At 36.7% G+C, this 26580-nt stretch overlaps 1 protein-coding gene across 2 annotated transcripts in view; it reads left to right on the top strand.

Annotated features, from left to right (window-relative positions):
* Positions 1–25765, top strand: part of LOC135314793 (transcription initiation factor TFIID subunit 4-like) — a 146785-nt gene extending 121020 nt beyond the window's left edge. For both annotated transcript variants that reach the window (XM_064459561.1, XM_064459560.1), the window contains exon 15: positions 24352–25765. In XM_064459561.1, coding sequence (XP_064315631.1) covers positions 24352–24519 — 168 coding nt within the window. In that variant the 3' untranslated portion in view covers positions 24520–25765. The remainder of the gene's footprint in view (positions 1–24351) is intronic.
* The last annotated feature ends 815 nt before the right edge of the window (positions 25766–26580 follow it).

The raw sequence follows: 26580 nt of genomic DNA, 5'->3' as shown, positions 1-26580 counted from the left end.
TTGAATTTTGTTGTTATTTTTTTGTTTTGACAAGAAATAACTTTTCTCTCTGTCTATTAATGCTACTGAGAAATAAAGATGCTTTTACAAAATGCTTTCAAGCACAAAAGGAGATGGTTTTCAAGAGATTATTTTACATATTTACATATTTTACCTTAAGCATTTTGTAGTCACTGCCTACTGGTGAATGTATCAGATTTTTACACACACTTTCAAAATGAACCAGTTTTGCTTCTAAGCCATTGCAAAGGGAGGAAATGAATTCTAACTTTTTTCACTTCATTTTCACATCCTCACATTTCCTTATTTCACATGGTTTAAAACAAAATGCCTCCAGCATTATTTTTCCTTTCTCAAGAGCAAAGTGAATGTGACTTTTCTAAGGGGGTCACAGGATGCCTCTGAGGCCTGTGGGTGTTACTGGACTGCTGCCTGCTTTCAGCTTAACTGAAGGGCTTGTCATAGTTTTCATCTCCTAAGAAATTAGCCCTAGGTGCTGGCCAGAAGCAGGAGAAGGCAGCATTATGAGTCCCACGCTGGTTATTTCCCACTGACATCAAATCCTGAGGTTTTTAAATTAATCCCACACAAAGACAACCCTTCATTTTGGTGCCAGTCTGAAATTAGACTGCAATAATGACCTTTTAAAGATGTCTAGTTGTTAAGATAACCCCCTGTTGAAACTTGAAGATAGCTGTTGCACCCCATGTCGATAAGACGTTACTGACGCTTTAGCAGATTTTGTAAAGGTGACTGGAAGTCGTGGCCGGTGACTTGACCTGTGCTGCCAACAGGAATGAAACCAATAGCCGACCAAGCCTGCCTCGCCTTATATCTCCCTAAATCTTGGTTCCAGAAGCAAACAAAGGGTCTTTATAAAGTTCCAGCAGGCAGATCAGTTACAAACTAGTAATAGAAGACTTGCACAAAAGGGGACTGACTTAGCCATCAGAAAAAGTTAATACTTGGCTCAGAGTGTGAATTAAAAGCATACCTTTTAATGCTTTTAATGCCTTAACACTGGCTGGCAACTGGAAAAGCTTGGAAAATGGAGTATTAACAGCAACCGTTAATATAACAAGTAAAAGAAAGTTATTTAATATATGCCACCCTCAAGTGTTACATCTGAAGTGAAAACTGGCCCAGTAGAAAATGGGAAACAGAATAGATCTGCGTAATATACAGGATATTTTTTGTCTATTGGATTAAATAGAAATCTGTATTGGTCCTAAATTAAATTTATTCACCTAATTGTTCCTGCCTTTTCACCTTAGGGTTTTGCATCATAAACCAGTATGAATAAACCTTGTACAAAATTGTCTTTCATTACTAGTAATAAATAGGTATGAAGCTGGAGATGATATCTCTTTGTAGTCAAAATAGGTGTATGTAAACAAATACGAGACACTGTGTATCTATGAAAAATTATTTTGGTAACCATTACTCTTAGCACTTGTTTTTCTACATTTAAATGATGAAAAAATATTATCATCATATTCTATTTCTTTTAAAATTATATCTGTTAAAATGATATCTGTGACATTTTTTACTTTAAAATTTGACTATGCTCAATTTTTCAGGGTTTTTAAATTTTGCAATGTTTAAAGGCAGTTACAATTGTATAGAGTATAACTTTGCTGAGGCAAATTTGATTATGATTTTAACTATACCTAATATATTAAAATTTCAGCTCTTTAGCCAGCGTCAGTGGAATGTTTTCCTTTAAAAACTGTAGTAGGTCCTGTAGAATGAGCACTTTTCAGTTGTTTGAATACTCTACTTTTGACTGTTTACAGTTATTTTAGTTCTATTAATCAAAAAATAGAAAATATGCATTAAATATTTTATTATTTGACGGTGCACTACACCATCTGCTGTCATAATGCATACAACTGTTACTTGTTTTGAGAAATGTACTGTGAAATCTTAGTTTGAATCTGTAAATTTTGAATATGTACGATATGCAGACATGTAAGCATTCCTTTTTTTAACCCTTAGCATTGTTAGAGATTTCAAGAGGCTTATCAAAATACAGGCATAAGAAAAATACCATTTATATCTTGTATTTCTCTTTTGGGTATTAAAATAGTGGGATTTCTTGCTTTATCAGTTTAAGGAGGTAGCAGAAAATTGAATCTCTCATTTTGTGATCATTTCTCTTCTTTAATACATTTCACCTAGTTTAGAAGTATGGATCAGAAACTCACAAGGAAAACTGATGCCCTTTCCTGCAGCTAAATTAACAGGAATCACGTGGAAAACAATCTGAGCCTTGTATGAAAAGGGGAGCCATTAAAATTAGCCCTAAGCTATGGACTGCACCCAATATCACTAGAACTGCACTCACTGCAGATGTGGAGGCTGGCTCTCAGGCAAACTGAGCTGTGTTGTATAGCTACAATTAAAATCAACTCCTCTGCCAAAAAATAAAAGGGAGGAGGGTAGAAGGAGAACATCAAAGACAGATTGAAATGTGTAGTTAGTAATAAGAGTGGTCTCCTCTTGAACCAAGCCCTGCAGCGATTCATGGCCCCCTTGTTAATGAGAAATTTTGACCTCTGGTTTGTAAGTTAAACTTGTAATCCCAGCTAATGAAGTAAATCAATCCCAACTTCAGTCTGTTGTTCCCATTTTTCTTTGCACAGTGTGTCTGGGAGTTAGTATCCAGGTCTACAAATACGATTTGGGGAAAAAAATTATTCTGCTGCTATGTAACTTCTCCTGTTTTGGAGATTCACTTAAACATATCTAAAGCAGACAGATTATTTTAACTTGTCTGTGCGCTTGTAAAATGTCCTATTAGTTTGGGTGTTTTAGAGACATGTAAGTAATAGGCCTTAGTTACCATTTTAAAAGGAAAGCTGAATTTGTAACTATCCAGAAATATTCGTCTCAAACAGATTTACATTTTAGATATGTAGATCTGTGTGAAATTATTTGAGGAGTCTTATTTTAATTCTTGCTATATTTTTAAAGGTATACCGATGATAGTTTTGTATCAGAAAAAAGGTCTCAGGCTGCAATCTCAGTTCTGAGAGAAAACTGATTTGCTAGTAATAAAATTAATGCAAAGATAAGATGCTAATTTTCATAATGGTGGATCATCCTTTGAAATACATACCTCTGTCTTGTAAGCCACAGAATGACAAAAAGCCCAGCTCAAAATCCAGCCCAACTCCCCTGGTAAAGCCTCTGAGTTAATGCCATGTCACACCATGTAATTAAAGAATCTGTAAGAGATCAGCAAATGGTATAAAAGGAAGGGAAGTTTTTGTGGCAAAAATAAAGAGGTACCAGATTCATAATGTGATTCCTTAAAAGAAAATGTAGCCAGCTAGAGGAAAAAAAATGCTTGCTTGTAGCTGCTTCACTTTCCTTCTGCATTAGTAAATGGTATTGCTATGGACCCTTCTAAATGATACAGGCCCTTTTTTGTTCTCATCTGTTTCTCTCGAAAGACAGTTTTTGCATTATTTTATGGCTATTTAATGCTACAGACACTGTTTTGCAGGGGCAGCAGCTTCCTAACAAAATGTGTTTTTCTAAATAAAGGAGTGCATAAGCCCCCCTCTAACTGCAGGCAACTTGCTGCATCTTCACATGCATCTCCGCTCTCCCTGGCACCTGTGGCACAGAGTGGTGCAGAGTTTTGGCTCTCGAGTTTTTGGCTTTTAATGTTAGTTTTCCATAGCCGTATTCCTGCAATTTGGTCAACAACCCTTACAGCATACTACTACTATCTTTTGTAGGTGTCGCACATTTAGATTTATGTCATGAAGAGGGAACAAATGACCAAGTGCTGCTGTATTTTATGCAATTTCATTATAGAAGTTTTCTACACCAGTGAAGTAGGAGTCTCCGGGGATTGACACAGTTCAGCAGTTGTTTTTTCTGCGATGACCCTGGAGGTGCTGTATTTTGGTTACTTTGGGGACTGAGCTTGGTCTGTTCTCTCCGGAAGTAAAAGCCGTATTATTTTTATGCCTTTAAAAAAAGGTGGCTCCTGACTGGATTTGATTACTTGCTGCCAGAAAGCTGACAGTGATTTCCTCAGGGCTGGCAATTGTCAGAAGACTGTTGGGGTACCCAGAAGGGATGCATTCCCCCAGGGTGAGGACACAAAGGCTCCTGCAGAGCTTCAGTGAATGACCTGTCATCAGCAGGTGACACCTGGCCCTTGTCTGCTCGCTCTCTTAACTGATGGAGACTGGGGAGCACTGAGAATGGTGAGATTCAACCAAACTTGGAGGAAAGGCTTCTGTAACTAACTGAAGGCTATTTTGAAGCTGAGACTTGCAGTGATGGCCCCTCAGTAAGTTTCTTTCAGCCTTTCTCAGAAAAGCAAAGCCCCTGAACTGATTGATGAACAGTAGTTGTGGAGGGCAAGATGCAAGAGGATGTCTCCCAAGGAAAGGGAGGAAGAACTTTTCTTCAGAGGAACAAAATATTAATGCAATCCAAATATAGAGATTATATCCCCTAATAAGTTTTAGCGTATAATGTGTATTTTTCCTAAGGATCAAATGTAGTGAAAACTTCTATTACTTAAGAGTTCCACTGTATCTAGAGGGACTCCATTTCATTTATAAGTAACACATTATGTATTACATATGATCTTCAAAGTATACATGAAGGGCTAGATGGAACCGTACACTGTTTTTGTTGGTGATAATACTGTACAATCATTAACGTTACCTGTATTATTCTTTGAAGATGCATAGGACCCTCATAATGATTTGAAGCTGTGTGCTTTATACTGCTGCAAATCATTAGTACATTGTAAGCAAGAGTTCATAATAACCTACTTTTTTGTCTCACTAAATTTAAAAGAAACTTTGTTAATTTTGACAACAAGTGGAAAAACACAGCAGTGAATCTGTTCTCAAGTGATATACCTTAGTATATGGAGGCTCCTGTTGTGAAGAACTTCGAAAATAATCATGGTTTATTAGCTGCACAGTCTTTTCCCCTTTGTTTCTATTCATTTAATTTAAAGTGAAACAACTCAGCATGCAAAACTAAAATTAGCTGCAGAAAAGGTGTAAGTGAATAAACAGGCAAATCCATTAGAGTCTATGGGTTATTGGATCCCTTGCCATTCCTCAGATGGCGGCCTATTAAAAGTGGTAATGTCTGCCTCCGGCATGGCCTTAAGGCAAGAAAGAAGGCCAAGACAGGCATATTTCACATGCATCAGACACAAGAATTAAATAGACCAATGTTCCCTAAAAGACTGAAGTACATCTCTTTCTGACGTTCATCTCGGGCAAAAATTCATTGATCTCAGTATGTCCCTTGGCAATTATAAAATATTAAATCCAAGTCACACTTTTCTAGTTGGCTTAATTTTTTCTCTATTCACAGCTTTCTATTTGATCAATTTTAACAAGTTAGGAGTAGCATCTAATAATAAAATAAAAACTGCAGAGTGAAAAAGTTTGTTCATTTGACATTCTTATATTTTTGTATTTAATCTTTAGACCTGCCTGTCATTTTATTGTATTTTAAATAAATTTGCACACTAAATAGATTAAAAGAATATATATTTATACACACAAAACCCCCCTCCACTGTCTCCTTTGAATTAGCAGTTTCTTTTTAAAGCTGGATATTCGTATGTGGAATGGTATTGCAGTGAAATGTGTATTTTAAAGCTCAATCTGTGTAGTTAATCACCATAGTTTTTCCTAGTGTCAGACAGTAGTTATTTTTGCTTCATGCTTCTCTTATTGTGTCTGGCTGGAAAATGTAGTATTGGTGGAACCTTACTTCCAAATTACTACTTAAACAAGCATTTTTCTTTTTCTGTTTTAACTGAAATTTGGTTTTGTTTGTGTAAATACCAGTCAAGTAGCAAAATTTAAAATAACCTGTCAGAACCTGGATCTATTTTAAGATAAATTTGGAGGTTGTAATGTACAGTACAGCAGAACGAATGTCTTTGCTGATGAGAGACTAAATTTACGGAATTTTTTTCTGTACAGGCAGTCTACCTGTTGTGTTAGCGTGTTCCCTTCCTGCTTAGCATTCTCATCTGGCTGGCACACTTACAACCTTTCATTTCTTAAATAAGCTCATTCAATGGCCAACAGCTATAAGCAATCTTGGCTGAAAAGATGTCAAGAAGAATGTTTAGTCTTGGTTGGCTTTCAAAAAATGACAATTTTGATTTTTTACTATCAGCAAAATTAGCCCATGGAAAGGTGGAGCAGGCTAACCAGTAGGTCATAATTTTCTCTAAAATCTTTAATTTCAAGATTTTGGTGTACATTTTGGAAACAAGACCCTGTTGCTGTGTCACTACATGTTTAGAAACCACTTAATTTTTTTTTTTTTTTGTAAGAAAAGCTATTGGAAGTTTAATTAATTAGACAGAAAAAAAGGAGTATGGCTGCTTGTGTAGCTCCATTAGCACCAGTGGAGAGATTCAGCATGCCCTGGGTGTCCAGTTTTGAACATGGACAGATCAGATGTATATTTTTTGTGCTTTCTCAATTGAATTTTTAGTCTGGAAAGCATTTACATTAACGTTCAACTCAGCATGTTTAAGATTACAGTTCCTATCTGTGTTTATAGTCCTCAGCGCAGGTTTGAATCCACTTGCCGTGAGTTGCAGCTTCCTGGGTGGCCCCGGAAAGTGTGCTAGCTCACTCCAATGGCTGCACTGAAGTCTCTGGTTGTAAAATGAGGATATTAGTACAGCTTATTATCCATCCTTTATTCAGTTGGGGTTTTGTTGTTGTTGTTAGTTTGCTAATTGTCCCTGTCCCTTGCTGTGTCTTTGTACAGCATATATTGTAAGACAGCTTATTTTCAGATGGGGCTTAAAGGTGGATATAGTTACTAATTGACCAGCATCCATCTATCTTGCCTGTGACTAACAAAGAGGTGTGGGTATAATGAGGTATTCAAGGAACACAGGAAAACTGTACTGGTGACCCAGAATCCTGCTTGCTGTAGAGATTTTATTTTCTCCCGTTTTTCATAGGAATTGTGATCCAGGCATATAAAAGGCACTTGAAGAGCAATGTTACTCAGAAGAATATTGAGTCTTGAAAAAATGCAGATAAAATTTTCCTGTTTTAAAATTCACTTTTTATTCTTCTGGAAGAGCCACAATTTGAAAAAGGTCTACAATATAACCTAGACTAAAACGCGTGTGCGTATCTCTCTCATATATTCACACATATAGACAGATACAGTATTTTCTAGCTATGTATCTGGTTTTCTATCAGCCATTTGATATGGCATTATAAGCTGTCTCAAACATGGCTGAGACTAATCTTAATGAAATTAGAACCGTTGTGTTCTGTGTTTGATGATTGTAAGTTGATGGGGTAAATTGGATCTTTCCAAGTTTCAGCATACTACTTGTTAATATATTCTCTGTAATGGTGGTTATGTTGAACAAGCAGCACACCTTTACGATCAGCCAAAATTTGATTTCCATTTCTTACCTAATGGACTGACACATAATATATTATTTATTAAAACCATGATTCTAACTGAAGTTTCGTCTAAGTAAACATCAGTATATTGGATTCAAGTGGTACTTTTGTTCAAAATACTGTTTCCTTTTTTGAGTCCCTGTTGCCATCAACCATACACTCTTAATCTCATGCTATTTATCTCATCTGCCCTGGACATAACTCTCACCTATTTGTCTTTGATTTTATAAATTGTGGAACTGTGTTTGCTCTAGAAATCCACTTAAAGTTCTGCATTTCAATAAAATGAGACAAAATAAGATGACTTTAACTATACCTATGCTGAATGTTTCCGTGACTTCACATTATATGGAAAACTGTCCTTCTCCAGCTAGCAGTTTAATTTTATTCTGCAAAAATAAAGATAGCCATTCCTAATTTAAAAAAAAAATTAAACATAAATTAATGATAGTTTAATCAGTTTTCTGGCTGATTACATGTTTTTTCCTAGTCAGTTCTGCATCATGATAGTCTTATACATTATGTTATGATGCTATGATCCAAAAGTAAAATTAATAGCTGTAAAAAGTGACAAGATTCTGCTGTAAGGATGTGCAAGAGTGTTTATTAAAATGATCCTGTTTAAAGAACATTTTACTGAACTTCATTTTTCTTGAACTGCATACTAATTTTAAAGGTCAGTGTGGTTAGTTACCATAGTAGTGACCTAAAAATAACCTTTCTAGTATACCTGTATATTTCTGATCTGTAGTGTTAGCATTCAGAAATGTTCTTTCCCTTAGAGTTTCAGCAGCTAAATAAGTTGCAACCCCTTCAGCTATACTCATAAAAATTTGCTTCCAGACAACATGGTCTGTTTATTGTGTAATAATCGAAATGGCACTAAATTGCAATGATTGCTGAACACTTAGGAATTGCATTAACCACTTAACTGCTAAACTATTTTCCATTTTCTTCCTCACTGTGAAGTATTATATTGATTTTCCTCTTAGTTAGAGCTGCTTACTCAACCTCTGAGATGAACAGAATATTTTAGTAGCCTCATACACTGTCATATTTTGAGTCAATCAGCAGTGACCTTGGCTAAGAATTTTCTAGAGGTTTTTAAAAAAGATATCAAGCAAAATAGCTCGCAGTGCCTAGCCTTGAATCTTTACAGAAAATAGAGGGAAACAAAATATCTCTGCTAAGTAAGTTTAAAAAATCAGGAGGAATAATTTTTTCTCTTTCTCTCTCTGTATGAGTTATTTCCTGTTACCTTTAATACACTAAGACAAATTAGTTAATACTTACAAGGCCTTATCCAGGGACTTAATTATAGCCTGTTATATGGTGTTGGGAGTGTAATTAAAAATCTAAATACAGTGATAGGTGAAGAATTTTACTAGTGACATTGTTTTCTATGGGGATGTTGATGACTTCTTGTTTTCAAACTATTCTTTGTTAGCTGAGGTAAAACAGACAAACGTTTGAGCAATATGAAACTTCAAAGCTCCATGATGATTGCTAGCTCTTCTCGTTTTGTTACCAAATATTTTAGTTTAAAATTGATTTCATTTTCTTCTCAAAGATTTATAAATTCTAGTCCTGTTTGTTTCTGAGAAAACTTGTTAGAAAAAGCAGAGGGGTTTTTGGTTTGTGTTTTTTGTGATTTTTTTTAAGCAAAACCTTTCTGAAATCTTGCTGAAAAAAAGGGGGGGAAATGCTGATACAGGTAAGGAAGAGTTAAATAGAAATTGAGCGGGGATGCTGGGGGGCAGCAGTGCTGCAGAACATAGCAGTGTTCGTGCGAAGGCAAGTCATTTCCCGAAACACTGCAGACACATGGCCTGAGGCAGTCTAAAACCTTTGGAGACCAAAATGGCTCGCAGGAGTTAGAAGTAATAAGGTGTTTTTCCCTTCTTTCTCCTTCACTGAAATTCTGTAAGGTTGCTATGCATTACCAAGGAACAATGCCACTATTTTTGTGTTTTATATGGGTATTAAGATCCATTACAATTTGACATTTTTAAGATTGGTTATCCTGTAGTTTGGTGTTAAATTGAAGTTGTTTGTTTTGAATTTAATTCTTTCATTTTTCAAAGGAAAAAAGGCAGCACTGGTGTGCTGATAGCTTACTGAAGTATGCCAGGATTTGATGTTCAAATTGAATGTTTGCTATCCCAAAATATAGGCAAAATTATCTTTAAAAGAAGTTCTGGTTTTTATATGTTTTTTTTCAAGCATTTTTTAAGTCTGAAAGATGTTTTCTGGCTAGCTTTTCACAATCAGATTGTAGAAGATATTGCACATATAATATCTTTAAGGCATACTGTTTCTGGGAGTATTTTTAACACTATGTTACACATCCAAGATGTATTGTACTTAATGCAACCTGCTTATGATTATTGTAACCCTATACGTTTGCAGCAGCTAAATAAACTCCACATCAAATAAATTACTGCAGCAATGTTATTAGGCCAGCAGCAATGTTAAGGACATCTGTTAACTCTTTTTCAAATGCCCTGTCCTTACTCATTTATTCTAAACATTTCTTTTGTTAATTACTATTTAAGTACATGAAGTAGTCATTCAGACATAGCTCTGAAGACCAGCTGAGGAGGATGAGACAGGTTTAGTACCTAAATTCTTAGCCTTGCTCTGAATGCCGGGGTGGGGGGGTGAGGGACCTGTAGCTTATTGTTTTAGGGTAAGCACAGGTAAAACAGGACAGAGCAATAAATATTTGACATGAATTTCCATTACTGTAGTTACAGCAATAGTCATTGCTTTGGCCGGGGGAGACCTTATCTCAATCAGCAGGTATAGTCTGAGCAACTTTCCCCACTTAGGCCCTAAAAGTCTAACTTCTTGTTATTAGAGCTGGTGAAAAAAATTTGCAATGAAACTTTCTCTGTCAAAATATATTTTTGTCAAAGATAAAATGTTTAGCAAAAATACATCTGTTTCAAAAACATATTTGTCAAGAAGGTTTCTCAGCTCCAAGATGACATTTCTAGTGAGAAAGTGAGTCTATTGCTGAGTAGTTGTAGCCCAGATCTGGGAGATGAAAGATGAATAGTGCCTTAGCCACTGGGTTGACGAGTCTCTCTGCCACTCATGTTTGTTATAACACAGAATAAAAACATTTTTGAGAATTGAAATGTTTTCTGGCTTAGTCTATATTATGTGCTAAAACGTTACACATTAGGACCCAATTCATAGTTCTTTTAGAAGTAGTTTCTTTCCATTTGAAATTCGTGTGAGACCATAAGGTGTTTTGCTAGCTGGCACCAAGAGTGGCCCAGGTCTCATCTTCATTTGTAATTTAGTGAATTGCAGATACTCAATCATGAAAACAAACATAATGCTGTTTTTCAAAGGTTAGATGGAACTTAAGAGCAACTCTGGTAAATTCAAACAAACAAGCAATAATAAGAGGACAGAAATTCTCTGTAGACAGTGTCTAAAAGGTTTCTGTTTCTCTTGGGATGTTTGCCAGAATAGTGTGAATGTATGTAGCTTTTCATCAGCATTGTAGGAATAATAGATGCAAAGTAAGGAATACTCAATAAGAGTGTTTCAGTTTTGCCTGATTTCAAATTACAGTCTTGCCTCTCAGTGCGATTGAAGCAAACCTGTAGTATATACTTAGAGTATTGCCAATTCAAGTATTTTCTTTTGCTCATTACTACTGCAATTCAGTTAATCACAAAGCGTGTGGGGCTCATTGCGGTGTGTGAGGCTGTGGAGGATCACAGCTTAGATAGAAACCTCTTGTTAAATGATTCACCTGCAAACAGACTGAGCAACCAAAGACGGGACTAACTGCCTACAAGTGTACAAGTTCCAGGTTGCAAGACGGCATCCTCTCCTTTGCCTTCGTTCTCCTTGGCCAAGATGCCCAAGCGGAGCGCTTGACCTCTGGTTGCAAAGCCCATAGTGAAATTCCCACAAGTGCTCCCTAGTCTGTCAGATAAGATCATGGGTTGGCCAACTTTTATTTATGGGCCAATGAATTATGCAGCTGGGATAATTAGATGTTTTTGTTTTGTGAATCAGGATTACGCTCCACAGGTGCCAACCTAGGAAAGTCTGCAAAATTGCATAATAAAAGTAATTTTTATGCAGAGGTGGAAATATTTGAATGCAAAAGATAATTGTAGAAGGTGGAAGCTAATGTCCTCCTGTATTTGGAGAGGAAAAGTGAAATGTAAACTCGAGTTGTTATCCATTAAAGCTTTTATTTCTCTTGCATCGTATAGGGAATGAAGAGGCTGTTTTAGCATAAACTCCAAAAGAAAATACGTACTTCTCTCTTCCCCCAAGTAGAGCTGTAAAATATAGATGGTTTTGTGTAGTTGGAAAACATGCATGGAATTATATATGTATATTCAGGAACTCTGTATAGTCACTGTATGCTATTTGTGTAATAGGACCCTGATTACAACTAAAATTCAATGTTCTTTAATTAAACCATAGTTTCCATAATATCCTTCAGTTGCATATTTTGAAAGACATTTGAGGTAGCAGACTGGTATGTAGTTTTGTCTTCTCTAACCTACATGCCTTATGTTTGTGCCTCAAGATAACATTGAATAACATATTTAAGCTACTCATGTGTGAAAAAGCAAAATTATATCTCATGAACTGATTTCTTCACACATTCAAAAAATCAAATTTCCCCTTTGTTCAGATATTAAACAGAAATCAAAAGGGAAACAGTGTTTGTAGAAATGATATGGTATATCAAAATAGAGATGATATGAATACCTTTAATGAGAAGGGATTATACTAATTTTAAAGGTTAAATAATTTTATGAAGGTAGACTTTTATAAATGTAGTTTTCATTTTGTAGCCATTACAGTCTGGTTCAGTTGATAATGAGTCAGAGAAGTTTACTGAGCTGTTATGATTTAATATTTTGAGTTTAATCTAGACATTATAAAATAGTAATTGGTGATAACCATAGTCGATTTTCTTCAATTTCTTCATGCATAAGAACTAGTACTGTCAAGTGCTAATGCTTTATATTACATATAATAAAAAATAGAGGTGCATACATTCTTGTGGCTATTATCAGTATTTATTAAATATTTATTTGTTTTCTATCTGTCTGTGTGTATGTAGTAGTTTTGTATGGGTATGTATAAATTATACCAAAGCCACAGTCTTTCATGGATTTTAATTACCATGTAGGTATTCTTTGAGTTTTTTGTAAACAAGGCAGACTTTAAATTTGAAAGCAGTCTGCCAGATGAGTTTTTCTGGCAATCCCTAGCATTAAAGCTTAGACTTTCAAACTCCAACAACTATATGAAAATAGAATTTGATGACATGGGATGCAAGTCTTCAACAACAACAACAAAAAACAGAACAACCCCACCACACCAAAAAAGCCAAACCACAAAAACAACAACAACAAAAAAACCCCAATAATAATAAAAGTTTCAGATGCCCTCTCTTGAATTTCAGAATCTGTCCAGTTTTCTGAACTTTGGGGAGCACTTATGTTTATTGCCATAAAATTATTATTTTATTTTTCAGTATGATGCTGCTGTTTAGTTTTTATGGGTACACAGAATAGCAGGATGGTAAGGTGTTATAGTAATGTTGTTCTTTGTGCAAAAACCAAATTAGACTTTGTGTGCTTCACAGTGTGATTTGGTTAGACAGAGACTGAGTCGAGCACTGTGGGGAACATGGCTAAAAACCTGAAGTTTGCTCTCAGAAGGTATTGAGTCCACTGTAGTTCCACTGAAGGTGATGCATTTTTCAAAATAAGAGTCTAATAGAACCAAAGTACTTTATAAATTAGTATGTAAAGAATATAGCAGGATCTTGTGCAATATTTTTCAGAATAAAGAATGTTCTGGTTACTGATTTGTGTTATTAGCTGGAGAAAAAAAAAAAAAAAAGAAGCCTGTAGTTTTGAAGGAATTATTTGTTTAAAACCCTGACCAAATTAAGTCACCTGGGAAGCAGTGAAGGCTTCTGAAGAGCAGCATATAATCTGGCTGTCCATTTTGCCGCAATTTAATTCTTAAAGGGTAAGTAGAAGCCAAGATCTAAGGACTGTGGCAGTTAGCAGAAAGAGCTGATATGGGATTATCAAGGTTAGAGTTCAGATAGAACAGATGGTAAAATAGTTATAACCTACTGTAACATATGTTACTGCCACACACGTTCAGGTAGTACATTATATGTACTGTGTGGAAAGATCAGTGATCCTAACGCAGGCTTTTAGAAAGACAAAAAAAGTTCTTGAAAAATTTATTTTGTAATTTCAGGCCAGGTTAATGTGAAAGTTGCAATTGGTTAAACAGCACAACAGAACTCACCACTCTTCCAGAAAGGGATACAATAAATTAGGCATTACATGCAACTGTATCTTTTCTTGTTCTAAGAAAGCTAAAATGAAGCTTGTATTTCAGCAAGTCTGTTTCAGGCTCATTATACTTGAATTTCTAGGAAAGTATTTAAAGAAAAAACAAATTCACAGCACTTTAATTCAGACCACTAAAAACAGGTTACTATTTGATTTGTGATTTTTGTAACTTTTAGTCATGGGCCAGCTTTTCAAAAGAGCATGCTCTCTTATTAAGGTGCCAATGAAGTGATAAATTTCTCATTGGAAACAACTGGAGCTTCAGTGGGTTAGAGTACTTCAGAAAATCTGTCTCCCGATCTATCATCTCTGCTGTTATTACTCAGATGCTTTTTAAAGAATCCGATGTGATACGATGAAAATAGGAAGGTAGAAGATAAGAAAGAGAAAAAAGGGTTAATCAAGTCAGAAGTACTGGGAGAAGTGGAATGGTAGCAAAGAAGAAAAATGAAGGCAGAGAGTTGTGATTTGGAGTGGTGCTAAAGAGCCTCTGGGCTTGAGATTCATCTCGCATTTTATAATGCTCATGTTGTGTTGTATCATAATGCACTTGCTCCTACCAGAGCTAGCTGTTTCTCCTCTCTTTCTGCCAATGGTAAAAATAGGCCAGTAGCAGCATTCCATACTATCAGGTGCATTCTGAATTCCGCGTTGTTTTTTCACTTGCCTCTCTAATTAATTTAGTAATCCTCTTCAGTGTGTGTGCATGTGTACGTTGGCGTGTGTCTGCTCGGTTGCCCTCTTCCGTCATCTGTTCGAGTTCTCACGTTGCTGATGATTGGTTGTGCCAGCTCTCTTCTGAAGACAGCGAATATATTACACTCCACTGCCTTTTGTTTAACTTTGCCTAAAAAAATCCCATCAGAAGCCTCCCATTTTGGTTAGTACTTTGGGAAACATTTTTCTTCTGTAGTTGAAACCCTCTTTTTTATATAATATTCATGTTTATTTTATTTTGGGAGTAATTAGATCTGAGAGACTTGTAAGTTTATACATTGATCATTGTCGGCTTTCAGGACCTCTTAGCAATAGCTATTCAATATGTATCATGATTTATGGTATTAGGCAATTTTGTATCTATCTTAGACTTATTTTCCATTATATATCATAATATCTGTTTTAGAGTTGTTTGTAATGGAGCCTTTGATTTTGGCTATCTGGTTTTTAATTTATTTTAAATAATTAATAACTTTTTTCCTAATAAAGGAAAGGTGGTGATGGTTGTGATATTTACTTGTTAATTCTTTTTTTTGAGGTAGTCTGAGTGGTATCCAAATTAATTTGTCAGGATAGTAAAGATGAGAAGTTAGAGGTAACTAAGAGTAGAGCTTTAGCATCTGAAAAAATGGTTTTGTTCATCACCATGTCTCCTCCGTGATCATCTGTACGCTGAAGATAATTTTTTTTTAGATATTAATATGGGTTGCTTAATCATTCTGTTACAGCAAGATACAGTTGGTTAAAGGATCTTCTTGAAACTTTTTGTGATGCGTTTAATATCACTTTATAAATAGAGGTGGATCTGGGATAAGTGCAAGAGTGTGAAAGGGTTACCTTTAAAAAAAAAATCTGGTTTTTTTTTTTTCCAAATGGCTTGCTTTGAAATTCAACGTTTATTCTCTGTTGTTGGCTGTGTTTGTTGGCTGTGTTGAATCTAAGTGTATTTAAAAGGTTGGTTGGTTTTTTTGTGGTGAAATGGATTGGAGGAAGGTAAAGATTTGGGAATTCATGAAGTAAGAGGGGATTACAGGGTTTTAAAATGTTAGAGCAAAGTTTAAATTGTCAGTATAATGTTTATAAGTTAAACTGATCTGCTTTTTACTTAAGGCTTGGCTGTCTTATTTTGTCTGATAATGGAGAGAAAGGAAAAACCTGTACTGACACTAAGAGGTTAGAGGATAGTATGAAGCAGAGGGTTGGTTTTTGTTTTTGTTTTTTAAAAAAGCCAAACCAAACCCGATGGAAGTATGTATGCTGAAGCAATTTGAAGTTTGGCGGCAGATTAGATTGCAGTCTGGAGGACAGAGAGCAATGAAGAGTGGTGGAGACATGCAGGTCACGAAGCGTATCTGCTTTGGGTCCTGGAGAAGTGATCCTGGTGTGGGAGAGAGAGGGAGGCAGGGGATTTAGAAAAGGTCTTGAGAAAGCGTACAGCATGATAAACAGCACATAGTGACCATGACATGCAAGAGACCGTCTTCATAATGTAGAAGGGGAAGCTAAAGAACATATTGAATGGGGGCTCCAATAAGCTTACTGATGTCTGTAGGAAAGAAAACCTACTTTGTTTCCTTTTTGGAGCCATTCTTCCGAGAGTTACTTGTGCCAATCTGATTTAAGTTTTTCAAATATTTTCTGAACAAACAAAACCACTAACTTAAAAAGAGTCAAGAATGAGATGAAACTGTAAGTAACAGAAATGTTAAGGCATCAAGAAATCAGTGGCTAAATGGTTCAGCAACTTCTGCATGCCAAACTCTATGATCTCTCCCTAATGTCTGAAATGCACCAGGCCTTAACTGTATTCCATGATATTTGCAGTAATAGTGTGTTAGCCATCTTCCACATTTTCTTTACAGATGTTAATGTCTTATTTCCTGTACACTGGACTGTGTTCTGACAATGTGTTTATCCTGCAAGCTGAAGGTATTAGCATTTAGGGCTTAATTTTATTGCCACTCAATTCTGAGATAACCGCATTGCCTGCTCTGTTTTGTTTTGTTTAATGGGCTGGGTGTACAAATGAGGGCCATATACTACCCTCGATCCACAGAGGAGCCTATGGTAATTATAGGGAAAGGTTTATACCACCATTCATAGATTGTAACTAATCTACAACCAGATTTTACATGGGAATAAGGTGTGCCAAGAGCTGGTAGATCTGTGGCTATTTTTGCCCTTTGTTTGGCAAGTGGTGTATAAAGTCACTTGATCGGCACTTGTACAATTGCTGGGAGTGCACAAGATGGCCCACAGTTGCAAACATAATTAAAGTCTGGGTGTTATACATCATAATTATGCTTAAGAACTGAAAGTCAGTTGAGATGAATGAGGGCAATTCATGCTCTCAAGAGTTGAGAAAGTGATTTTGCGTTTAGATTTTGCATTTGTAAGATTCTGCACCCCTTCCCCCCACCAGCCATTAAGATTTAGATACTTTTCTCTCTGTCCCTGCACTTCCCATGGGAGACTGGCAATATATGGAACAGCTATATGATATCTGTGTCTGACCTTAAATAGGTGAGATATAGCTAGCATGTGAATATAGTCTCCCACAGTTACCCTGTCCACTACAGTAGTTCTGCTTAGCATGTCTTCCGTAAGAGACAAAAAACCCAACCTTTACTGGTTAGCAATGATGTATATTTTAATTAGATATTTAAACAATTAAATTTTAGAGTTATATGTGTCTAGAGATTGATGAATGTCAAGAATATTTAAATTATTTTAAGTTTCTGATTACATGAAAGTCACAATCATACAGGTTAGAAAAGAAAGGGCCACCCACTATGTAAAACTGAGGTAGTTTTGAACTAATATCAAGGATTACCACCAGAGAAAGTTCAGGTGGGAATCAAATATGATTCAAGGAAAATGTGAATCCTGCAAAATGGGATGTAGGACTTCTCCCAAAGTTGGTTTGATGATTCTTAACTCTTGAGAGAGAATATAGGGATGTACAACATGACTGGGCTGGAGTAAGATGGGCAAGTCCTTAGAAAAAAAAAAAAGGTGCCCCATGCTAATATTGAAAGATGAGAAGAGAAAAGCACCAGAATGCTTGAAAAATAACAATTAAAAAATTTGGCAGGATTAGTATTTCAAAGGGAGCAGCACTTGATTAAACATTTGGAAAGCATGGGAGGAGAAACATTCCAAACAAAATGAAAATATATGTGTATGATGGAAACAGGATAAATAGAATATTCCACTTATAATTACCACGGCAAGAATGCAGCCCAAACTTAGAGTTCTTAATCAGGTAAAATTGTCATTGCTTTTAAGTCCAAGTAAGGCAGTGAATTGTGGTAGGTATGAGATGTTTGTGGATAAAGATGTTGGCAAGATCTATAGCTGCAGTAAAGAGTAGGTCCACGAACAAAGCAAATGAAAAGACCTGGAGCCTGCACCACCAAGCAAATCATGTGTTGCAAGAAGTCAGAGGATACAAGGCATCCGTTTTTATCACATACCAAGTGAGGAGTGAGGGGTACAGAACGATCTTTGAAAGGTTAGAAGTCTTCACGGAACACAGCTGTATCTCTGTGCATGAAAAAATTGAGTTTTTCTTTCCTGCATTAATGCAGCGATTATTCAAAGATCTGCATGGATAAATTGATTAAGAAGTTTGAATTAGTTGCAGTCTGGTTTCTTCCTGAGAACAACCTGTTGAGGACTGGGCAGTTGAACATCCATCTGCCTTGAGCAGATAAATGTCATAGACGATAGCTACCTTACACTTCATCTGCATTATTTATTTACATTGGGGCAGACTTCTTCCCAAGTTGTTTCTCACTGAAATGCCGCATAGCCTGCTTTTTGCCCCTGCTATCATTCAGTTTGTGGAGGGAATGGTCTCTTAGAGGAAGGAATAGGTGGTCGGGTTGGTAATAGATGCTGAGTTCTCTCAACTGGAAGTTTTTGGTGTTTTACCAAGCAAGATGATGTTTTACAAAGCAGGTTTTCAATTATAATAGTACTTACGTATGTGACTTAGCTTAACATAATAAAGGCAAAGAGCAGGTACATATAAAGCATTCTTCTTGTAATGGCAGCCCGTTTCTTTGGGTTGAAATAACATCATGTAATTATAAACTAAAGTGATCACATCTAAAGAAAAAATTTTCACTGTATCCATGTCTTAGTATGATTTACCCTCCTCTTATTATTTCTTAATATAAAAATTACTGCATGCTGTCTTTGAAATGTTGCAATTGTGTTGGTATTTGAAGTACTTGTAAATACTTGTGCAAATCAGTTTTTCTGATGTTTGTCTGCAGGGTGAGGTGTGTGTTTATGTGCCCAGGGGAAATGAGATGCATTTGCATCCAAGAGGGTGTAGCAAGTGAACTCGTGCCAAAATGGAGTCTGTAGGAACAGTTGCACTAAAATAGTACAGGATAAAAATGTTTGCAAATGGAAACAACTAGCTTCCGAAGAAATTATGGGAGCTAATCCTCCCTGTAAATGTTGCTGATCTGAAGGACTAAATGATAGCTTTTGGTGATGAATCTTTCTGAAGACACCTGTAAAGTCACCATATTGTGTGTATAAAGATGCACCATCTTTTTGTAGATATAATTACATTTCATATAGTATTGTTAATCTTTGAGATGATGACAAACAGTTATTACTTACTTTTCTGTACTTCGGGGGAATACTGATTTAAGGATGTTTCGGCCCTCATTTAAATCAGAGAATTCATTACTGTTAGCCTCAGTAGGTGCTGAATTAAACCCTAAATTATGTGGGACAGCTAATCATACATAATATTATACCTGTTTTTCATGTACAAAGTGCCTCTCAGCCAAAGATCTAATAGCACTCTGTGCCAGTAAACATCATTGCTGCAGAATATATCCAGAATATTTCTCATGATCCAAGACCTCTTATTCATAAGAGCAGACTAATAGATACCTTATCTTCCACTCCTCTTCAGTGCATGGAGGTTGGAGAGACAAAATTTCTGGTATTTTTTTACTCCATAGGTAACTGGCTTTGAATTTTTACTGTATGATTCTCACTTTCAGACTTTGGCTTGAAGTATAAGTCTGCCACAAGGATGTGCCATGTAGCCTGGGAAGAAAACCAGCAGATCTTTTATCATTATTGCCTTGTTTCTCTGGGTCACAGAGAAGCAATAGCCGCAGTTCAAGACTATGTTCAAAGGAGAGATGTCAGGGTTGAATTGTTTTCTGGTGAAGTAAGGATGGGTAAAATATTAAATGCAGTCTTCTATTTGCCCTTATCTTTGTGTTTCCTGACAAGAATATTGCACTTATTTCCATGGTTCTATAATTGAAAGCTTAAGGTATACAGATTTGTGAAAAAATCTTATTTAATTGTTCAACAGTATAGAAGTCATTGTTACAAAAACCAGTGTAGATTTTATATTGCATGTTCTTTCTTAAGTGAAAGCACTTCCATCTCGAGCAAGGAACAGCACACTTTTGTGTTACTCTGTTTAATTATCGTACACCTGCTGCTGTACTTACTGTAATTCAATGCACAGAGACATTTTTACCTTCTGAGCAGTAGGGGAGATTGTCCATGAAAATTTCAGACAAGGTGTCTGTCTCTCTCAGTCCTCTTTTCCAGTAGCCTTTAAACATTTCAGGAAATACTGATGAAATCTGTTGATGGGGGCCAGCAGAAGGGGGACAGAGGTAGGAAGGAGCTAGAGATTTTAAGTCCTGACAACTTCATGTGAAGTCTTGGCTTGCATACAGGAAAGAGAGACATGCTGATCTCACCAGTGAGGAAAGGCTGCTGTATGAGCTCAGCAAGCTTTGGGGTAAATTTATCTTGGGGACCACTTGTCTACTGGGTGGCTGATGAGCACACGCAGTGTGCCGGGTCAGCCACCCGATGGGATGATGCTTGCCTGCCTGGTAAGTGAGGGTGGGAGGAGAGCTGACCATGGAGTAGTTCTGAGACTGTTTTGAAAAAGTTGAAGGTTTGGGAGGCGGGGGGAAGTTTGTGATAGGTGGAGGGTAGTACAGCAGACTGAGAATATTTCTGGAGGCAGTAAGAGGTGATGAACACTCTGTAGAGGAGACAGGTTTGTTGTGGTAAGTATTCTTCAATGTTCTCTATAGTATTCTCTGCACAGGACTATTTGTTTTTATTTCTACCCTATCACTGTAAGAGTGTTTCTTTGGCAGACTGTTGTATGTTTACCTAGTGATCTGCCAAGTCTTTGGTCAATATTTTATTTTGAACCGGTTTTATTCTGCTTTTCCAACAACATCACTCTTCTCATAGAGGACAATCATGAAAATAGCGAACAGGCTGAGATGGGTGGCCCAAATCTTGTGTCACATCTGACATAAATTTAGAATTGCTTCAAAATGTGCATACTGAACCAATAATTACTCTGATTCTTCTTAAGCCATAATTTCAAGCTAGGTAGCTTCCAACAGTTGAATTAAGCTTGACAGTCCAACACTGTTATTTATAATACTGGAAGCTATATAGACATCAGCCCTGCGTATCTGAAGTGCATTAAAGCCCATTAAAGTATACGGACTCTCTAACTGTTTCAGTGGGTCTTGGATTACAGGTTAACAGAGAGCATGGCACCATGGTGTTTTTGCAAATTCCTGCATTTGATTTTCCATTAATTGATTTTCTCTTCAGTCCCAGCTGGGAGCAGCAGTTGTGTGGGCATCGCAGGAAAGCCCTGTTGTAGCCCACCTCTTTGTTGCCCCACAAGGAATGAGTGGAGCACAAAATAATTTGTTTGCTCTCTTCTGTCTTCCTTGCTGTCCTATGGGATTTGCAGCTGCCAAGTTCAAGAGAGTGGCCAGTCGCCTTGGGGTGTTACAAGAAAGTAGGATTGAAGCAGCAAGGGAGAAGAGGCAGTGGGGAAAAGGAGAGGACAGGATGGAAGGGGATAAGAAGTTGCAGTAACTCATGTATGTAAGCAATCTCAAAATGAAGAGGCAGAAAGAGTTCATATATAAATCAATGGGGTTTTTTTCTGGTCTGGAACATCTTGAATTTCCCTTGAATTATAAATAGAAGTTCACTGATACAAAACCTAGTATTGATGTATATTTGAATAGGTGTGATTTGGTAATATCCTGGGCGTGGCAGGCCAGGAAATAAAGGATGTAAACAATTTACAACCATTTATTTTTTATTAGAGCTTTTATCTTTGTAACTCTTATTAGTTGCCATAGATACAGACAACACAGGGCTTGTTTGGGTTAATGAAAAGTCTGTCGTGCTGATCAAAATGTGATTTTTCTAGAGAAAAACCTGCATTACTTCAATTCCACTATTCTTGGCAATTAATTTTAACTATGCTTGCACTCATGTATATAATTAAAAAAATGTGGCATTTAGTAGTCTACGTTTTTTTTCATATAGCACCTGCAGACTAATTTTGAGTACAATGCAGTACCAAACAAATTGGTCTTTAATTTAACTTAGAGATCATATTGACAGATAGAAATTACTGTTCTGTCAGTTTACAGATGTGCTCCTGTACTTTCTAAAATCATTCTTAGGATTTTTTTCACCTTGTAAAACAATTACAGAACATTATCCCGTAACTGATTGGGTCACGAGTGCGGTTATAAATGTGCACAGCTTCATGTCATGTTATGATGTTGCATTAAGTATATGCTCTTCCTACATAAAAGCTCAGTATCTCAAGTGATAAATGCAATGAATGTAACTTACCACAATTCCAGCTAGTCTGTCCAAATAGAAAGCAGTTATTTGCTGTAAATGTACCTCAACTGCTTCAAGAAATGGTTTTATATGAAGAAAATTTTTAAAAAATTAAGTAGCTTTTCTGTTAATATTTGGTGCGAGCAGGATGGTTCTAGTCAGAATGCTATGGACAGTATTTTTCAACGAGTTTAAGGTGGCCACATTTCTTACAAGTTTTTGTCACTGTTCAGGAACTGTGGTCAGGATGAATCTGAAATAAGTATTACTTGGGATGGGGAGAGAAATGCACCATGTGGGGAACAGAGAAGACAGAAAAATATTTTTGAGTCAGCTTGACTTAAAATAAAAATACACACAGTGGTTCCCTGGAGAGCTGGAAATAGTGGCAACAGCCCTTGGAAAGTGGCTGCATGGTCAGAGTGCAGGCGAGAGGCTGCTTAAGGTAGGGTATCGTTTCAGACCTGTGGAAGATAAAGAATATGAGTTTAAATGATGCTGTTTCTTTTAGGAATACAAAACATTGTGGCGCAAAGGCTGAATTCAGAGCACCGCTAAATAAATGGATTGTGCACTGGGGATGTGTCTGGCTTCAGCATGGATGAGCAACCCTTGCAGCTGCAGCACATGCTTTTCCTATGAGCAGTGAGGTTAGGTGGTAAATCAATTAATCTATTAACAGAAACTACTCCATACTGGAGAACAGAATCCCTCAGATCAGATGCTCATGGTGCTCAAAGGTTGTGGGCTTCTTCCCTCTTGCCTGGAAGCTTAGCCACATTCATTTCACTACATTAAGCCTTTTGTGTTTGCGGTTACAGGAGAATAGGATTTGCCCCGCTACTGTAATTTAATAATCAGATCTAGGAGAAATAACTTGAGGAGTGTAGTTCTGCAATGAGTCTGATGGCTGGTACGCAGAGAGAAAAGCAACAGAGAACACAGTGCTATGTCTTACTCGCAGTGTACTGTGTATGTTTCCCCTACAATCTTTCAGTAGTAAAATTATGCTTAACTGTATTTTTAATAGCTACAGAATCAAGATCCTTGAATAAGTATTTCCTGGGGAAAGAAAGGCATGTTATTAAGAGCAGCAGTAACTTTGGGATTTTAAAACTACAGAAAGCTTTGCCAGGTGTCTTATAGGTTTGAAAAATAATTTAAATCTTTTTAGAGATTAAAACCTATTTTTCTAAGTTAGAACAGTTTATTTTGTCAGAAATCAATTGGAATTAATAAAAACAATGGTCTCCTAAGGATGAAAAAATAGTTGAATGTGTGTGCGTATCAGTTTTAAACTCAACAAGACTACAGAGTCTGTAATTAATGTCCTTTCAATTTCTAAATATTCAGATCACAGTGTTCTCAGGCCTGGTTTGTGAATTTTCTCTCTCTATAGAAAGCCAGGATGAAGTATTCAGTAATTCAGTAGCTTTGAACCAATTAAAAAAAATATTTATCATAGCTTTACAGAATGGTATACTGATGTTTTTATCATCGCAAAATATCTGAGTCTTTGTGATTTTTCTGTTTAATTTTTCCACCTCTCAGCTGAGCACTGGTTGTGTACTCGAGCAAGATTGCTCAGTATCTCCCGACACTGAGCCTTTCTCTTCAGCATACCCAGAGAGAATCAGGGTCCCCATGGGACTTGCAGCTGCGGAGGTTATTGCCGTAGCAACATCCCAATACACCACTCACCTTTTTCCAGTCCTAGACCCAGGAAGTGGAATAGGGTGGTGCACACATTTGATAACCGAAGATGGCTTTATCTGCTGCAAGGAGTTTTGTCCTGAAAACGCTCCTGAAATTAAACTGATCAAATATGTCTACAGTTAACATGACTAGCAGAACTAGTCAGACATATTTGTCCCGGGTTGCAAATGAACAAGGTCTAGCCTCACATGTGTTTTCACTTGAGTTTCTTTACTCAGGTTAACTTGGTGAGACTCAGAAGAATACAAAATAAAAAAAAAAAACAAAACCAAAAAAACCCATATAATATTTTCAGAATTAGGCTCATAATAATCCATTTGAGATGTTTAAAACAATCCAGCAGTTAGTAGTTGTAAGCCTGAGAGTATGAGGAATGCATTACTGTTGCAGGACTTCTGACTGCCATGTTTTCTTTGTAGGGCCTCGGTGTGTCCGGTGGAAGTCAGGCTGGCTTGGGGACTCCTTCATCCAGGCAGTATGCACGACAGAAAATAACTCGCGTAAACCTCAGGGACTTCATCTTCTACATGGAACAGGAAAGAGAAATGAGCCATTCTCTCCTGCTCTATCGAGCTCTGCTTAAGTAAAGCCAAGAATTGTACTGATTTCTCCATACAGAAGCTCAACTTGCATTGAAAAGCTGTCATTTTAATGTGCCTTCTATTTTTTTCAGAAGTCAATGTTCCAGTAATTTTGTTTTGTAATATTGTCAGACACATGCAATAAATTCCCTTTATGTAAAAAAAAATCAGAAAAAAAAAAACCCACAAAAAATGTGCAAAAGGTTTTAAAATGTTAAATCCACAGATATAACCAACATTGAAGTCTTGCTCCATTTGACCATTTTAGATAAGGCTGAAGCAGATGGCGTTGAAGTTACGCACGTGGAAGGACTGCTGCAATGGCTCACCTAAACCATCTCAAGGCAAGGAGCATTGGCACAGGGTCACAGGATTGGGACCTAACCACGGTGTTAATTTGGATGTTCACTTATGGTGCCAATTTTGTTTTCCTTTTAGTTTTACTAGCACCGTTTCCCCTGACTAACCATGGTGATACCTGTTGTTTAGATTAGTTATAATTGCAAATTTTTGCACAGCTAAGAGAATAGCCACTGCACACTCTCACAAATTTTATGTATTTAGGATTTTTGCTTTTACTGCACAGCTCATTCCTCAAGCCATTTGCCGAACCAAATCCTAAGTGTATGAAATCTGTGCGTTCGGGTCCCAGCTGAGTTACCTTGACTGGCTTCCAGTTGTTTTCTAAGCCTCTTCAATCTTTTGCACATTTGTAGCAGCTGGTTAGTAACATGAATCAAAGTTGGGTTTTATTGTCCAAAAAAGATCTTAATTTATTTATTGCAAAGGGTATGGTTTAATGGTTGTTTTAAGAGAGTATTGTTCAGTAAAGATTTTAGAGTATTCTATACAGATTTTTAAAGTCACTGAAAAGGAAGTGTTTGGGGCCAGTTCCAGGTGCAGGGAATCCCGAGCACAGGGGTGGGCCTGGGCGGTGCCGCCAGGTGGGGTGGTCAGGACAGTGCCGCAAGGACTGGCGAGGCCTTCGCCTTGGATGATCGGACCCCAGGACTCCAGTCCGGAGCAGGTGCGTGACTTGAAGCACAATGAGTAGTTTTAAGTACTTAAGGTGGGATGAATGCTTTTTAAATGCTTTGCTGAACTGTAATTTAAGGGGCCCACACCAACACCAAGCAAAGTCAGTGTGAGTCTTTTAAATGGGCATCAGATAGGAATACGAAGTGGGCAGGTGGACACAAGCTGTCGTACTTCAAACATAACAGTATTACCAGTAACCATGGAAGGGAGACATTTGCTTATTTATCTTTTCAAGTTTTACTATGTTATGCTTGCCACTTTTTTGAGGCAATACTTTTTTTTTTTTTTGATGGGAAACCATAGCGAAAGCACAAATAGAACTATTTGTCCAATAGTTTTAAAAACAAAAGTTTTAATTATTTTTTAAGGTTTATGAAAAGCAGAAGAAAATTTATACTGCTGCTATTTAGCCAAAAGATTATTCATAAGGTATTTAAGGCCAGGAAGTGTAAAATTATGTTTTAAATGTATTGATAATTTGTACATATTGTTTATAAAGGCCTTGTGTTTATTAGAATTATGTTATTTTGATGATTTCTGTACATACTCGTAAATACCCCCAATTTGTGTGAAAACATACTCCCTTATTTGTACTTATTTTGTAAAGAAATAAAACAATTTACTAAAGTAACGCATTGAGTGACATACAGTATTAATTTATCAAACATGAATTTCACATTGTCTTGTAGTTCTTAAGCACTGTTCAGAAACATTTTGCATTAAAATATTAACAGAATAGCCACAAAGAAATATTAAAACCAAATAACTTCAATGTTTTGTTGTGCTGATTCTTATCCTTTGTCAAACATCTAATAAAATTGTCAGCAAACCTCGATGCTATTAATACAGTGAATGAATGCACTCAGCAGTTGCTTTCTCAAAAGCGATTAGTCCAATAAGCACAACAGAACATTCTCTCTCGCTTTCTTTCTGAGACTCGGGAGCACAGTGGTGTAACAGGGTTGTCCAGAAAGTGCTAGCAAAGACTCGTGCTCTTCAAGCCACGCTTTCAGTGCTCAGCAACAGAGA

This window comes from Phalacrocorax carbo, chromosome 8 (assembly GCF_963921805.1).
Source record: "Phalacrocorax carbo chromosome 8, bPhaCar2.1, whole genome shotgun sequence".
NCBI lineage: Eukaryota > Metazoa > Chordata > Aves > Suliformes > Phalacrocoracidae > Phalacrocorax > Phalacrocorax carbo.
Note: the sequence above shows the minus strand (reverse complement) of the source record. Positions and strands in the feature narration are given on the sequence as shown.